The sequence below is a fragment of the Triturus cristatus genome, chromosome 3_2 (genome assembly GCF_964204655.1).
Source record: "Triturus cristatus chromosome 3_2, aTriCri1.1, whole genome shotgun sequence".
Classification (NCBI taxonomy): domain Eukaryota; kingdom Metazoa; phylum Chordata; class Amphibia; order Caudata; family Salamandridae; genus Triturus; species Triturus cristatus.
Genome location: NC_140584.1, coordinates 171,010,290 through 171,027,958, shown reverse-complemented (window position 1 = coordinate 171,027,958; position 17,669 = coordinate 171,010,290). Strand labels below are relative to the sequence as shown.

Genomic DNA, 17,669 nt, shown 5'->3' with positions numbered 1-17,669 from the left:
GCAGGGGTGGCCACAAGTTATCATTCAACCTAAATGAACCAAATGGAACCGCATCTGTGCCAAGTGCCTTATTGATACAAATACAAACAATGGTATCCTTAACTTCCTCTAGTTCACAACATAGGTTATAATAACTCGAAACAAAACAGTTCCTCTTCCTCCCTCCCACAGAGGACATAGATCCATATATGCCTCTAAATTGTGTCAGCCACGTATCTGGAGCTATAAAATCATAATTAGCAGGGGAATCATGGCTCCAAAAAAAAGGACGATTGACAATTTCCCAGAACTTGGAGCTGCAATTCAAGTGGCAGACATCTACCAGATCTTCCCATTCCTTCTGACACAAAGCAAGCTTCCTATATTTAATGGCGGCTTTTAAATCCACCTACATTTTGTCACTCTGGTTGCCACTCTAGGCTCAGACTGAAGGACCTGAACCAAATCACGAAGAGCCATCGAACAGCTCTGATCAAACCAATTGGGAAGGCCCCCTTGCCAATAACCCCTGACGAGTAAGCATAGCGCTTACTCTGGAGCAAATATTAGAAAAAGCTGTCACCCGGCATTCCCTTTTCAGGTATGACGACAGACATGTCTCAAAGTAATCATAATCATTCATAACAAACTCTGTTAAAAAGGAGAGTGGGCAGATCCTCTTCCAGCTAATCCTTCTGCCCTGAGATACTGGCTCCACCTTGTTGCCCTTCAAAAATGAGTAGCAAATGGGGCGTCCTACAATGACACATATCTTTATATATGTTTAGACACCAGAATCAATATGATCAGGTGAGTACATTTTTAAAGACGAATACTTTTGCATTTCAAAAGTCGACAGTGCATGTTTAAGAAGCTGCAATGTTATCCTACGGGGCCAAAACAAGTACGTAATTCAAGTACAGTTTAGCGACTTACGTGCCAAATCTCCTGGACTTAAGGTGAATATGGGGCAAGGTCTCATGATATTTGGGGACTTGGGGCAACTTCAGTCCTCTTCTCCATAAGCGAGTGGCGATGGGTGCAGATGTGTCTTGAGGCATCAGATTTTCATAGCCGGGAGCACTCCCGGTAAAAGGTGCCTTCAAACAGAGGCTACAGGCGGCACTGGGAAGTCTCCTGTGGGCAAGTCCAGGGTGGGATTCTTCTCTGGGAGGCTGGGGGACAATGCTGGCTCACTTCTGCTCAGGTTAAGCGGCGCGGGAGCAGATGTGCTTTCCAGTGCTGGGTTTTCGCAGTCCAGAGTCCTCTTATGTCTCTTTGGGTGCTTGGAGAATGTAGTAAAGCAGCTCCGCTGCTCCACAGGACTTCTGGAGTCTTGGCAGAAGTGTTGTCAGCCCTCCCAGGCTATTAGAGGCATAGCAGCTTGCAGGATAAGTCAACTTATCTCGAACAGCAGACAGGCCGGCATGTTAGGAGTCAAGTCAGTTGCTTCTTACACAGTTCTTGCATTTCACTGCTCTTCAGTGATTCTTTTGTGGGTCGGCAGCATCTGATTTTTTAGTAAGCACAACAAGATGATGGACAGAGTTCTGAAACTTTTCAACCACTCACCACCAGTCACAGATCTGGGTTTAATCCATCATTCTTTTGTTCTCTATGCCACCCCAGTTTGGACCCAGCTATATACAAATCAGTCTTGACCCTGTTCCTCATGGGCACAATCTAGCCTGAACTGCCAGGCCGGGTCCTCCATGGACTGGAAACAAGCATCTTAGGACCGGTTTCAGGGTATTACCCCTTATCAGCCAAGCTAGATTGCATCCAGTGGCGCAGCGAGCATGGGACCCATCCCACTTCGGGCAAAAAAAGCAAAAGGCAGACATTATCATCAGAAAGCCCCTGGAAAGCCTGACAGATGTGGTTCTGTCTGCCCTTGGCCTGGTCTGAATAAGTGTCTCACGCAGAGTGGGCCTACGGTGCCTTACATGCGCCTCAGGGGCGCCTCCCAGTGGAAGTGATCAACATAAAGCCCCAGGAAAGCCTGAGAGATGTAGTTCTGCCCCTGTCCTGCTCTGGTTTTGTGTCTTGCACTGCATGAGCTTGTGGTGCCTTACATTCAGGGGTCAAGTAGCTGCCTCTCAGTGAAAGTGGTCAGCATAAAGCCTCAGGGAAACCTTGAAAATGTAATCCTGCCCTTGGCCTGCTCCGGTTTCATGCCCTAGTTGCGGGGGCCTGTGGCAACTTAAATATACCTCAGGGGTCCAGTAGCCACCTTCCAGCAGAAGTGATCAGTATAAAGCCCCAGGGATGCCTTGGAGATGTAACCCTGCCCCTGGCCCGGTTTCCCTCAAGACTGATTGCAGGCAATGCTCTTTCCACCATATCTAAAGAAAAAATCAGGTCATTCTTCTAATGTGACAGCTGTAGCGTCACAGAAGAACACAACAGTGTTAGCAACTTACAAGGCAAAAACTACCACCAAGAACTAGGAAAGGCAATGACTAGCTAGGGCAATAAGGGGATTGGTCAGATCAAATAATGACAAAGGTCAGAAGACTTACAAACTTACTGTGGTAAACTCCACAGAGGCAATCCAGGCATAAAGCAACTCAACTCTGGATGGCACTGTAAAACGCAAGACCCTTCACTCCCCCAAGGACCACATCTGGAAAGAAAACTATACGTTCACACCACACAGATTCACCTGGCTAGGGCATGTACATGGGCTTCCTCCATGAAGCCACATCCCTGTCTGCAAATCGAGCACTGCAGATAATTTCTACACCAAAGCATCAAGGGGCATATTTGCAAGGAGCTAGCACCGCTGCAACATCATTTGTTTTGATGCAGGGTGACGGTGCAGTCAGTGCTTCACACTGCTCCATATTTATAAACTGATGGGTTAGGCCCAATGTGTCAGTTTGTAAAGGGTAGCATCACATTGTACCTTTGCCAGGTATAATGTATGCTGGGTAGGCGTTCCCACTTTAAAAGCCACGTAGAACTGACGCAGTGAACTTTACAACTTTTGACTGCGTCACTCTACGACTTTACTGCATCAAAGTCCCTATGCCTTCTCAAACCAGGCATAAGGATTGATGCAAGGCTTTTACCATGGTACTCGCCCCTCTGTTTTGACGCATTGCTAGAGTTGCTTCAGTCTTACTACCAACTCCAGCAATGTGTCACTTTAGACCCAAAGATGCATCAGAATTTCTGATGCATGCTTGAATCCTTGCGCCATGGAGCACTGCATTGTAGATACAGCGCATCCATGGAGCTGTTAGGGCATTTGCGTCAGGCTCAGGAAATCTGACGCATCAACGCTGATGTGTTAGTTCTTGCAAATATGCTCCCAGGAGTTTATATATTTGGAAAATGTGAAACATTCATAAACCATATTACTTTACATTATAATAAAATTGTACTTTGGTTGGGTTCTGCTTCATTTGACTTTTACTTGGCTGATAAATGGCGTGATCCCTTGAAATAATTAGATGGAATGCTACTAGAAATTTCGTTGAGACTTTGCAGGATGCCAAGTTTGACACTCTCCCCCTTTATTTCAGGAAAATCATTCCTTCAGTGAAAATGTATGTCAAGAAGGTTAAACCAACCCAGAAAAAGTCTCCATGCAATGGTCATTGCTAACATAAAAATATCCAAAAGCTAAACTTTCAAATCAAGAGGCAACATATATTTTCTATGGCTGGATTTGATTAAAAGTGAAAATAATATAAATGTAATAATAATAAATATAATAAAAATAATAATAAATAATAGAAATTGGACACCCCTACTCAGGCTTCACTAAATCTGATAAAGGAATAGCAAGAAGGCTTACAGGAATTAATTGTTTTGGCATGAATAGATATTCAGGGGTATATTCAACAAAGTTTTCCATCGTCAATATGCCGAGCAAGGTAGCACAAGGGGGATGCAAAACTTATATTAGATTTACCAATCCACGCAAGGCCAGAGGTGCTTGGTAAATCTACAGTATCACAAGACAGCTCAAGCAAATGCTTTGAGTTACTCTGTTGAAGGGAGTGGAGTGTGGGTGTTCCCATGTATCCACCCATGAATTCTGAAGCATTCCCAGATTTACCAATACTGCTAGACCTGGGAATGCATCAGAGTAGACGCCTCCCAAGGAGAGGCGTAACAAGGAAAAATATCTTTATTTCTACTAATTTTTCCTTGTTTTATGTGTGCTGCATTCTGCAGCATATGTAGAATGGGAATAGCCTCAGAGGATTTTTTTTGTGCAGCAAGGGGCCCCATCCTGCACTAAAACAATCCTACCTGTAACGCAGGCACCCTTGCAGGGGGTCTGCATTGGCACTTCGCAGCAGTTTGTGTGCAAGCATAGGCAGAGAGCAGGAATGCACCATATCTTAATAGATATGACACACTCCTGCCTTCTCACTTTCACGTAGCGCAGCAAGGTGACGTGCTGCCTTGTGCTGCTTGCAATAATGAGAAATATGGCCCTCAATTTCAGAGAGGTGGGTTTTTTGTGTGAGATCCCCTCCTGTCAAGTGAAAATATTGGTCTTCATTTAAAATGTAATGAAAAAAATAGATAGGACTGAATCTTGAATCAATTTTACATCATTCTATTCCACTATACATCATTTATTTTAATATAGTTAATGTTCTGTAAAAACAGGTCTAGCAAAAGCAGTTTATGTCCATGTCTTTATATGTATACATGAAAATAAAATTAGAATATGAAATGAAAAAAGTAAAGGATCTTACTTCTCCTCGTACAGTCACTATAACTGTTGGAAAAAAAGAAAAGAGAATATGTTACTTGATTATGATTATACACAACATAACCAAAGCTGATGCAAATGTGATGATGAAATGACAATTGTTAATTTTAAGATCCTATGGGCCACATGTAGGAACCCTTTTTGAGGTCACAAATGGGATGATTCGTAGAATCGGCCTGTTCGCGAATGCAAAAAAGGTTTTTCACATGTATCAAACCCAAATTGAGATTCGGTAACCAGTTACCAAATTACAATTTGGGTTTGCAATTCGGTATTAGAAAGGAGCATGTTTAGGGCGTCCCTTCCTAATACTGAATCACATCTGTAAGTATGAATGTTTTGCGACCGAAATGCTGTCTCAAAACATTTGCATTTTACCACCTACTTCAAGTAGGTGGTAATCCATTCGCAAATGGGAATGGGTCCCCAAGGGACCCCTTCCCCTTTGTGAATGTTTTTAAAAGCATTTTTTAAGAGAAGTCAGTGGTCTGCTCTTCAAAAATTACATGAAAACATTTAATTTTTCTTTTTGTAAATTATCCTGTTTTCCTTTAAGGAAAAAGGGCTGCTTTACAGAATTTGGTTTTGCTTTATTTAAAAGCAATCTCAGACATGGTGGTCAGCTGACCTCAGCAGGTCACCATCACTGTGATTTTTGCGATTCTTAATGGATTGCAAATTGCGAACTACCTCATTAATATTCATGAGGTAGGCCATTTGCGATTTACTGGAAATCACAGAAAGTGCTTAAAACACTTTCATACATGCTGATTTCCTAATTGCGAATCACAAGGATTCGCAATAAGGAAATTGCAAAATGTTTTCTTCATACATCTGGCCCTAAGACACTTTACAGAGAAAAGCTATTACTTATTAGTAGGACAGTTGGGTCAAACCCTTCAGTTGCTACACAAAATCCCAAAGATGTAAACACTATTAGCAATTTACTCAAAATTCGGATACAAGAATATGGTTTCTATTTTAGGAACTTCAAACAAGAGAAGTTAATGAATACTGACCGTCTTCGGGAAGTAACTAACACCTGTGCTAAATTAACATTCCCAGCAAGATTGTACTGTGCAGTGTAGCAACGTTTCTGGCCTTGGTATACCATATTACTACCACCGATATTTTATTAAAATTGTTGAGAAATGCAGGCAATGGTAATAGTACTGATGGTACACGGAATGCCACTGGTGGTCCATCTCAGTTAGTCCTTTTTAGGGGGAGTTTCAATTGGTGGGCATGGAAGGTGATGTTTGATTAAGTCTATCGGTGGCAGTGTGTAAGTAGTGAGGGGGAAGTACCCTATATGATTTGCACACGATGAGCAAGCCATAATTGCTGAAGGTGTTTTACAGAAGCACTCCCTCCAAGTAGTAATTGGAAACATGGGGCCAAGAAATTAATTTTAAGGTGTAATTTGTATCCAAACAATCTAAAAAGCCATAGATTCCAAAGTTGCTGTCAAGAAATATTCCCAGTTGTGTAGCTAGCCACTTTGCCACCTGTGGTGGTACCTGCGTTTGCCGCCTGTGGCGGCCTTAAGAGTGCGGGTGGTGCTAGCTATATTCCTGTGATATGCGCATAGAAGAGCGGGGGGGAGAGGCCACCACCCCTCCCTTGCACGCCACTGAATAGGATAGTAATGGAATTATTATTGTTTATCTATTTACTATGAAGGGCTCTCACTGATTGTCAGGTTCTAAACCTGATAATTCACTGCTGTGATATAGCAACTGTGGGCTTCAGATCTCGTATCTTTGTGTTGCTACATCATAACGGAATTCCAGGCTGCTCTGGCTTGTCTCTGTGAGAGGCAGTCAGTCAGTCAGTCAAAGTACTTTATTCGGTTAATTAGAACCATAAAAGCATACTATACAAAAAGGATAAAATTATTAAAATATTAATTAGCAGCAAGAAAGTTTTTACGCAAGTCTACGCATTAAGTGGTCACAAACAGACAATCTATAATGTACCATTTATAGAAAAACCATAAGACATGTAAGTCAATTAATATAAGCTGAATCATAAAGATCAATCTCAGTTATTATCCCCCACATTAATTAACTGCACAATTTAATCTTAATGAGTCAGGAAGGAGAAACAAAAGTATCCCCTCATAAAAACCTTAAAACATGAAGATCAATCAATGTAATCACAATCTTAAAAATCACTCAATTTCTTTTTTTTCTTCTTTATCCTATTTGCAGCAGTAAGAAAACTTGCTATGCTAAAAATCTCCCAGACATTGGATAGCAACTGTAGATACATTAATGCCGGTTTAACTTGTAAAAAGCCCTTGTCTTTTAGAATTGGGAGAATAAAACGCTTTCGAATGTGCAAAAAATGCTCACAAAAAAAGATATTTTATTGTATCCTGCACAGAAAAATTATCGCAAGAACACACACCCAGATCCTCCACCTTTCTCCAACCCGGGGGTTCAGCAAGAAGGAAATGTAATTGATTTAATCTAAATCTTGTCAAGAGGAAGCGGTGGTTAGGGTTAGATACCACAATCAAATATGGTTCCATTGCAGGGGAGGTTTTTAGTAATTGATGATCGCGTACTGTTGGTTTTATCAGCTCCCTTTCTTCTCTTTCCATGGCCGCCATATATAAATAAGAACGTTTTACCCACTGCAAGTCACCCTTGACTATTTTCGCTGGTGAGTTAAATAAGTCTGGACGACCCAGTTTCACCGCCAAGCCTTTAACATGGCTTAACCAAGGGATGTGGCTAGCTTGGTCTAGGGCCAGGCAATCATTTAATATCTCACGGTTCAGTGCTAATTCGGGGTTTAACCAGGTTGTGATCCATTTCAAGAGAGGTGCTAATGCAATTTGGTCCTCAATAAAACCAATCCCCAACTCTTGGTGAATTATATATGTAGGTGAGGATTGTGGCACCACTAACAAATTTCTTAGAAATTTGTTCTCAACAGCTTGAATATTACTTGCCTTACGAAAACCCCAAATGTCTGAACCATAGATTGCAATAGAGATACATTTTGCGCCATATATTTTTAAAAGAGCTTGCATTGGTTTTGCCCCTAATTTGCGGGCAAAAGCTAAAACTGCGGATGTGGATCTTGCCAAAACATTCTTTTTTTCATGTAATTGCGGAGTCCATGTGCCTCGTTCGTCAAATAGAACGCCCAAATAGGGGAAAATTGTGACCCTAGTGATCACGTTGCCCTCACAATGAAGTGTTTTAACCCTTCTCGGCTTAGTGCCAGTTATCATTATATGCGATTTTGCAAAGTTTACACTTAAGTCCAGAGATTTCATAAATGTAGCAAAGGAATTTAAAAGAAGTTGTAAACCAACCGCCGTTCTTGCTAACAATGCGGCGTCATCCGCGTAAAGGAGTGCCGGGATCAATCGAGCCCCCACACGCGGGATGTCTTTACTAGCTTGTCCTAAAACTTGCTCCAAATTATTAATATAAAGGGTAAAAAGTAAAAGGGCAAAAATACACCCCTGCCTCACACCATTTGCAATACATATTCTCTGTGTGCAATTCCCCCTTTGGTCATACCTCACAGTAGCGGTCAGGTCCCTATGCAGATCGGCAAGGAAATAGACGATATTTTTATCGACACCTAAATTGAGAAGCATTGACCATAGTTTTGACCTATTGACTCGGTCGAATGCCGAGGAAAGGTCCATAAATGCCAAGTAGAATGTTCCCTTCCTGGCAATGGTATACTTCCCGATTAAAAGGTGCAGATTGAGGCATTGATCTATAGTGCCTCTTCCTTTCCTGAAGCCGTATTGCAGATTCGAAAGCATATTGGATTCAGCTAACCAAGCTGTCAATTTTCCAAGTATCACCCTGCCCAGTACCTTAACTGTAGAGTCAATAAGCGATATTGGTCTATAACAGCTTGCGTCCCCTCTGTCTCCTTTTTTTAAAATTGGGACAATTACTGACTCTGACCATGACCTAGGGAGTCCTAATTTACAAGCCGAGTTAAAAACATGAGCCAATATTTTCGACCAAAATATAGTGTCAGACTTAAAAAGATCGGCTGGGACACCATCTGGTCCGGGGGCTTTATTGCCCGTCATTTGAGCTATGGCCTCCGCAACTTCTAACTCTGTAAACATCAGAGTATAAGCTTTAACTTCAAAAGAAATAGCTGGAGAACCCTGGTCCCCATACATCAGTTTGAAATGATTAAACCAATCTTGCTCCTGTATGATACAATCTAAGGGAGAGACAATGGAATCTTGAAAGATAGGTTTGTTGACAATGTCCAAAAATTTGGCACTATTTTTGATGACGTCAATAGAAAGCAGATCATTCCATGCCTCTTGTTTGATCTCGTTTTTGCGTTTGTGGATTGCCAATTTATATGTTATCCTTAACGCAGCTAGGGCAGACCTGTTCTCTGATTTTGCTTTTAAGGCTACTAACAGCTTTCGGTGGGCGACTGAGCAATTATGGTCAAACCATCTCTCCCCTTTGCATTGGGAATCCTTAACCGGGCATTTAAGATCAGAAGCCACAAATTTTAATATATGCCATAAGGACCTCACTGTCCCTCGATTTGACATCTAAACAGAGGTTCATCTCTTTTCCAACGGTGTATGACAAATTTGCCTGAAAGTCCCCCGGTACTATCGAGCACCATTTGAGTCTACGGGCCTGATCTGTGGGACGAACATCCAGGGTGCGAACCGGTCTAACCATTTTTGGATTTTTTTAAAGCCACCTGCCAATGTCAAGCTAATGGGATTGTGATCACTATATACTGACCACTTGATAGTATAGTCCTTTACCCAAGGGGTCAAAGCTGCAGTCAAAGTAGTGCTGGAGTGCAGACACCACAGCTTCTGAAGGAGAAGAAAGGGAAGGCATAGAATGTGGTGGGGATAGGTGATAGGAGGTCAGATTTTTTAAAAAAATTGGGACAGTGTGGGGAGGCCATGTTAAGTAAGGCTCTCCCATTACTCCACTGCCTCTCTGTAACACATCAAAGCAGAGGTAGATGATTTGGGGAGGAGCATACATAACATAAAATTATAGAGGGTAATCAATGAAATCAGTTTTTTTTTTTTGCTCTCGTCTATTTGATGTCACGCAGAGAGCCTTGGTGAAAAACATCTCCATAATTCACAGTTACCCATCTATAATTCTATATATAAATCACCAAATTTTCCGAAGGTATCTTAGTGCTAGAGAGGATGGTGATAGAAACGGGAAAAAACATCATGAATATCAATAAGAAAAATCAAAAGGTTTTAAGGGATGTTCCACAGTGCAGGTAGGTAGGATTGCTCTGAAGGGCAGAGAAAGAACATTAAAGGCTTTAGGGCCAAGAACAAATAAGGCCGGACTTTGAATCTGTGCCTTATAAGTATGAGGAATAATTGAAAGCCCGCTGGAGCTAAAGCACAAACTGAGTGTGGACTTATGGACCAAAAAGTGGTCACAAAGGCAAGAACATTCTCTGCCATGAATGTTCCTTGGGCTGCGGACAACCAGTGGAGCTGCCTGCAGGCTGATGAAACATGATTACATTTCCTTTGGTAGTAAATCTTCTGGACAGCAAGATTTTAGATGCTCTGTACTTTCATCCAGAGGTTCACCCATAAGCCCTAGGTTGAGGATGTTATACTAGACCAGTAGCAAAACCACACATGTTGAGCTCAATTGGATAAAGGTATTGACAAACAAAAGGGTGGACTTTGCCAAGGGGTTTGAGTGATCCAAAGCAAACTGAGGGTACAGACTTGATCTGTTTTTAATGGTCTGATACCCATCCAGATAAACTTCAATAGATTTGACATGAGAATACAGCAACAAATGATGCATGGCACCCTCTGACATGCACTTCAGATGTTGCCATTTACCCTGTTCAACATGGCAGCTATTGCTATGAGTGAATAGTCAAGTTCCACAGCTACCTGTTCTGGGGAGAGACGCAGATGAACAAGAGCGTCTAGGTTTCCAGACTGCCTTCAGAACCACCAAAAGGATGACACAACCCTCTGGAACTCCCTAGACCTGGAAAGGCATTCAGAAATACACTAGTGCAGCCAGGATCTAACCACATGCCGTGAAGGTGAGTGTGACGGTGGAAACTTCTGTCCGTCGGCAACAAAAATGCCCTGGTGACCACGCTTGGAGATTTTCCAGAGTCTTCCGATTCACAGCTGCCTGTGGGAATTCAGCTCATACTGTCCATTAATTAGTGAATATCAATAATAAACATGTGATTACTTACATATACCAGGACCTTTGTGACCCACCTAAAATTGGCTTGTAACTCACCGGTGAGCACCGATCCACAGTTTGGGAAATACTGCTTTATTGGAAGGGGATGCAAAACATTCTCTGTTTTTCTCTATGGGGGAATAAATCATTATTATGTGGGACGACTGATAATCATTAGGGATGTGCAAAACTTGTGTAGTTTGCTGTACAAAACTTGTATAATTTGCTGTACCGTAAATATATGAAATCGCCACAAAAGTATCTGAAATTACTGTCTGTTTGGGTAGAAATGCAACTGAAAATATAATTTTTAGGTAAATTCTGTAATTCCAAAGAATGATGCTTGTATTCAGATTTTCAGATTTGTGGTAAAATATTACCTGAACAGTCTGCTTGAGGTAAAAAAATGACCTGAAATGTTTTTTGATTGCCCATGTTAAATTAACAGATGCTCATGACCAAAACATAGCCACTCACGTTTAGAATTGTAGCTTCACAATCAAAAATTAGCTTGGCTAAACATTTGACCTGAAATGACGCTGGCATTCAAAAATTACCTGAGCTGTAAATCTTGCATTCAAATTTTACCCTGAAATTATGCAATTTGGCATAATCTTGGTAATTTTGTTTACACTTTGTTACACTAAGGGGCATATTTATGAGCCCCTTATGCCACCGTATCATCAATTTTTGTGACACTCTGGTGGCGCAAATCACAAAATCATATTATGAGATCAAGCAAAGCCACACAGTGTGGCTTTGAATGGCTTCATAGACATGGAGTAAGGCAAGGCAGTGCAAATCATGGCATTGCCTTATTCTGCGCTAAGGAGGCATTTCATGGGCATTGCGGTGGGTGTTCCCACACTACACCCATGGAGTTTGATGCTTTCCCAGATTTACAAAACCATGCAAACCTGGGGATATGCCAAAACCGTATGCCTCCCCATGGGGGTGCAACGACGAGAAATACCTTTATTTCTCCTCTTTTTTCCTCTTTCCATGTATGCTGTATTCTGCAGCACACATAGAAAGTGGAAAATGCGTCCCAGGATTGTTTTTGTGCCCCTTTCTGCACAAAAAGAATCCCACCAACAACACAGGCACTAATGTACCATATGCACACAAAAGGAAAAAAGGAGGACCCCGTTGATCCCTTCGGTCCCTTAAACTCACATCTAGGATGTCGAGAAATCATGGCTGCCTGAGCAGTTCTCCACCATCCCAAACACAAATAGGGAAGAACCTGTACTGGGACTCTGCAACATGGTGCCCATCGATCAAATAAAAGTGTCAGCCCAACTGTAACCAGCCCTGGGGCCGAAATTCCAAGTGAGATAGATGAAGCACTGTTGACTACTGTTTCAATGGACAAACAATAAAAGTAATCCAGCTCTCCTCCTTGAACGCTAAGATACTTAAAAAAGGATATTCAATACTTATTATGAATCAACTTGAAGAATTTAAAGCTAGAGACTTTGATCTTGAGGAGGCTCAAGGAGGACTGGTGAAAGTGAGCTGCTCTCACACAAAAGAGCTAAGTAGCATTAAGATGCAACTTGAGTACCATGAAAACCGATTAAGCTGAACAAATTTATGATTTATTAGAATATCCAAAAGAAAAAAAATCAGCCTCCTCTGTTGTAGAGTTCATAGAGGATTTAATCAGAACTCAAAACTAACCATGATGAGATCATACAAGTACCTTTCATAGAATATCTAAAAATCGTACACCCTTAGATAATGCTTGTGAATTTTGGTGATTACAGAATACAAGAGAGAATTCTATCGAAAGCAACAAAACAACACTTTTTTAAGCCTCAGGTGAATTCAGTTTTCCGGTTTTCCCCAACATGACATTTAAAACATAAAAACGCCTCAGGGAGCTTCGATCAATAATGATATCTTTTATGGAGATAACATGAGGGGGCATCCTCCCTTCTAATTTACATCCTGCATGTAGTAGTGTAGGGCCGCCGAAGAGATACGAGCGTCGCTTTCTGGATTGTGACATTCTGTGTGCAATGGACACAGGCTGTCACAGAGATAATCCACTCTTGGTAGGGGCTGGTGGAAGACCCTTCCCACTGCAGGAGTCTACCTGGTTGAGGGAGACCCCACGCCTGAGGGTCAGAAGAACTGTTGTTGGGATCTGGGCTGGTGAGGAACTAGTGTGTATTCAGCAGGGTTTAACCCAAGGTTCTTGTGTTGTGTAGTTCCTAATAATACATAGGATCTGCGCGTTTAGACAACATAAACTAAGGGATTGGTGTCTAGACTGATTCTGGACACCCCCAAAGGATATGTCAGCCTTTAGACCAACTAACTCAGAGTGCCACCATAATCCCCTTAACCTTACCATGGAGTGAATAGTTGCTGTCAAGTATCAAACATGGCAACCCTTGATCTCTCAGGGATTGTGAAAACAGTACAGTACTTTTTGCTGAGTCAATCATGCTCACTTAGTCTCAGAGAGATACAGATAATAAACAATGGGGACGTTTTTCAATAAGTATTTATTGAACTAGCATCATTCTAGAATAAGTATTCAAAAGCACAAGAGCGGCTGCACGTTAATCCCTATTCAAGTTCAATTCAAATTTCTGTGCGTAGCACCTCCAGAACCCGCCGCAATGTGGTTCCACTGACATCCATAGACAAGCAATTTTTTCATAAATGAGGGTGCACCAGAAAGGAAGTCAAGGTCATCAGAGTAAGTCCATGCAGTGTCTTTTATTCTTCAAATATAGTCAAAGATTGGACATCAGCCAACGCGTTTCGTTCCATACAATGGAACTTCATCAGGGCTGACATGGCACAGCACGTGAATAAATACAACAAATAAAAAGACACCATCATTAAGAACGCAAATATCACAAAAGGCAACATGAAAAAGTGACATATGACAATAACACAAACATGTCTTAAGGACAAAATACAAAACTTACACTAAAATACATAAACACAAACACAGTTAAGCTGCATGAGTCAATTTCGATAACTCACAAAAATAGTACAAACCAATAGTTATAAAAACACGGTAGGTAAAAATGTTGATGTCTGAGATGTCATATAACAATTCAAATTCAAAATAAACTGTATTCGAATGGATCATCTCAGGAAGGCACCCCAGTGTGACAATGACACCAAAACCGAAAACATACACCAAGAGGTGAAAGAATCAATAGTACGCCCAAACAATGCTCATTTATTCATGTGCTGTCTCGTGTCAATTGATTTGAGCCCTGATTAAGTTCCATTGTATGGAACGAAACGCGTTGGCTGATGTCCAATCTTTGACTATATTTGAAGAATAAAAGAAACTGGACTTACTCTGAAGACCTTGACTTCCTTTCTGGTGCACCCTCCTTTATTAAATCATCTTAGTATAAAACATGTTTGCTGCGACAATCATCAGACAGAAGGAAACGTATAAGATTACAAGCACCAACAGAGTAAATAACATATAGAATTCTACCATGGTGCTAAAACAGTGAATATATGCAGGCATATATACATGACTCTAATCAAGCATACTCCTACGATGCAACCCTACCTGAGTGTACCTAAGTGTACATAGCATGTATGTGGGTGTAAAGCCAAGAATCCCCTAGGAAAGAGCCAACCCCATTACATGATGGAAGAGAATGAAGGACCCTGTCTTGGTCTTGAGTTGGAACCTAGCAAGGGATGTCAAACCACTGCGTGTTGTAGCTTCTGCAGGCCGGGACCTCAGTGTCTTGTGTCAGCGTGGAAGCTTCTCCTTTGTCTATCTACTGTAGGTATGGTTCTTTTATACCATAAAGATAGCCTCTGGGTTCCTAATTCAATCACTATGTTGTGAGCACGAATATGTAAATGAGCCTAAATCAATACCTGTAATTATGCAAAGTAGTTCTTTCGCCCTAGGATTAAGATGACCATGACTTTTATACAGAGTATGTTGATCTTGTTATGTACGTCATGTGTGTCATGTGCAGGGGACTTTTCTAAAAGTCCTCATGCATAATAAATGAGGCTAGTTTAAAGGAAATCAATCAACATTTATTCAGCACATAACTGGGTTAAAGGTCCGCAAGGTAGCACAAATGTAGGTGAAAGGTCATTTAGCTATTTAGGCCTAGATTGGGGTACATAACACTTGGTGGTGTGCTGAACCCCTCTAATCAGCTGTCCTGCTGAGGAGGCACCTGAGGGCAGGACACCATGACCACTGCTCACAGCAATGGGCAAAATGGACAACACAGCCCAATTTGAAGCTCGACCAGTGTCAGACGTGAGCAGGCAAGCGACTCAGGAGAAGTGAAGAAAGAATCTAGCCGAGAGACAGAAACAGACCTGAAACAAATCCTAGAGGTCACGCAGCTGAGCCACATCAAAATTGAGGGCAAAGTCGATGCTCTAACCTTCAGAATGAACCCCATGTCTGAAAGAATGGACAAACATGTGGAATGCCTGGACATGGTGGAGCACACATTTTCAGAAGCAGAAGACGAACAAGTCACTCTCCCATATACACAACAATGAATAAACAAACTCCTTCTTGTGTTGCAATCAAAAATGGAGGACCTGGAAGCCTACTCGAGAAGGAACAACCTCAGAATCATGGGCATAGCTGAATTCACCAATATAGACAATATGTAACACTTTGTAGGACAACTTCTCTTGGATCTGCTGGGGCATGGGACCTTCTCTGACATATTTGTTATAGAACACACACACTGCTCTTTGGCACCATGACCGATCCTAGTTCGGCGGCAAGCTGCACCATGACAGACATAGCAGATCACAGTGGACTGCTGGGCATCTGCTGTAACCAGCCCCCTACGGGAGGACTTTCTACACACTATTCTACAGTGCACAATATCCAAACTCACACTGACTTTTGGCGATTGTCATGCAAGCTAGTCCACCATGTCCCGCAATATGAATGTTAGCCCCTCCCACGTACATACTCAGATCATTTACTCTTAGTGCTTGAGCCGGAGCTGCACACAGGGTGGTCAGCTGCATTTACAAGGCACTTTTCCCCATATACATTATTGGATACAGTGTTCAGAGATGAACTAGCACTGGCTAACCGAGAATATTTTACCACAAATATTGGTTCACAACAGTGTGGGAGGCGTTCAATGTCTATATAAGAGGAATAACCCTATTCAAACATACTGGAGTCCTGCGATCATTCCAAAGCCATCTGGTTCGACTAGCAGTAGAGATTGCAGATTTGGAAACACAGCATTGGGAGATAGCAGACAGGTCTTCTGGGTAGCATCAAGGTTGAGATTGATGATTATCATAAGACTGCACAGAGCAAGTTTAACTATCTGGGAAAATACACAGTTCCTCAAATTTATGGTGAAGGTGAATGCCCAGGCCCCACCTTGGCCCCCTTGCTACAACTCCGGCAAGATGATGAGGCGATTCTAGAGGTACTAGATGAACAAGTACAGCAGCTGAGCACTACCGAGCTAATCTTGGAACGTTTCTGGAGGTACTACACCAAACTGTTAGGAAATTATAATTATTTTTTATGTATTGTCAACTTTTATGGTTTTATATTTCTAAAACTAAATAAAGTTTATTTGATTTGATTTGAAAAGCAAATGTAGGTTAGGAAGCCTAATAAAAAGCAAAAGTTGTGCTACTGCAGGACACTCATATCAAGAAGGGAAAACATGCTTAATAGGGATCCATTCCACCAGTTCGGAGCAGTTCTGTTTCAGCTGTGCACAAAGGGATTGCTCACCAATCACTAATAACAAAATGTATGGAATAATAGCTAGAACAGTAGCTAATGATGTGGGGAAGTGGGTTATTGTGGAAATTCAACTGAATCAAATCTCTTTTATGATTGTCTCGTTCTCCATTTCAATTTTTGATGATCCAGAGCATATCTATAACTTAATTCTTCAGTAAGCGAGATTTCCAAAGAACATAAAAATAGGAGGCGATTTCAATTTTGTCCAGTCATCAGAATTAGATTCAAGTAAGCCTGAGAATGTGCAAGGAAAATCGAAAACTGTGTTATGCCTCTGCATAGTTTACTTCTATCTTGTATTTTATCAATCTTCCTGCTGCTCAGCCAGTTTGTATGTTTATCTTAGAATGTTGGGAATTCAGTGATGCACAGAATGTTGGGTGTCTCTGTGAGTGAGAAATGACAGAAAGAGATGGGCTGAGAAGCAGGCAGGCTGCTCCTGGTGGGGTTTGCTGTCACATGGAACAAAGGGTTGACTACTGGATAACCTACATCTACTTCAGCTGTTTACCTGGACTACCTATCTGATTTACTTGTGTACCATCTTCATTTACTTGGACCAGCTACTGAATAAAACTACACATGAACCTTACTTGGCTACCAGCATTTACTTGTGTCACAGAGCACAATATATTTTGGCGATGAGGCATGTACACACACTGCTTGGATAAAGTACATGTCAAGATCTACATGGGCTTCTGTGCTGCGCAAAGTATGTCTACTGCCAGATGTGGGCACTACTTTGGAGGTGCCAGCATAATGTTTATACGTGCTCCTTGCATCTACATGATGATTTGTATCTCCACTGGAGCAGAGTTATCTACACACTTGGTCGTGCACAAATACAGACCCGTGTAAGCACAAGGTCAGCTGTGGTCATTTTGTCTTTGACACTTCAAATGGAGCTGGTCTGATGTGGAGGCCTAGCAGTATGGGGTTGTTTCCCGGCCATCCACGTTACATG

The 17,669-nt window shown here is 41.7% G+C and overlaps 1 protein-coding gene across 1 annotated transcript in view; it reads right to left on the bottom strand.

The window, feature by feature from the left end:
• Positions 1 to 17,669, bottom strand: part of LOC146856971 (6-pyruvoyl tetrahydrobiopterin synthase-like) — a 178,173-nt gene that overhangs the window by 40,226 nt on the left and 120,278 nt on the right. Inside the window, exon 3 of the mRNA XM_085646786.1 lies at positions 4,701 to 4,723. Coding sequence (XP_085502912.1) covers positions 4,701 to 4,723 — 23 coding nt within the window. The remainder of the gene's footprint in view (positions 1 to 4,700; positions 4,724 to 17,669) is intronic.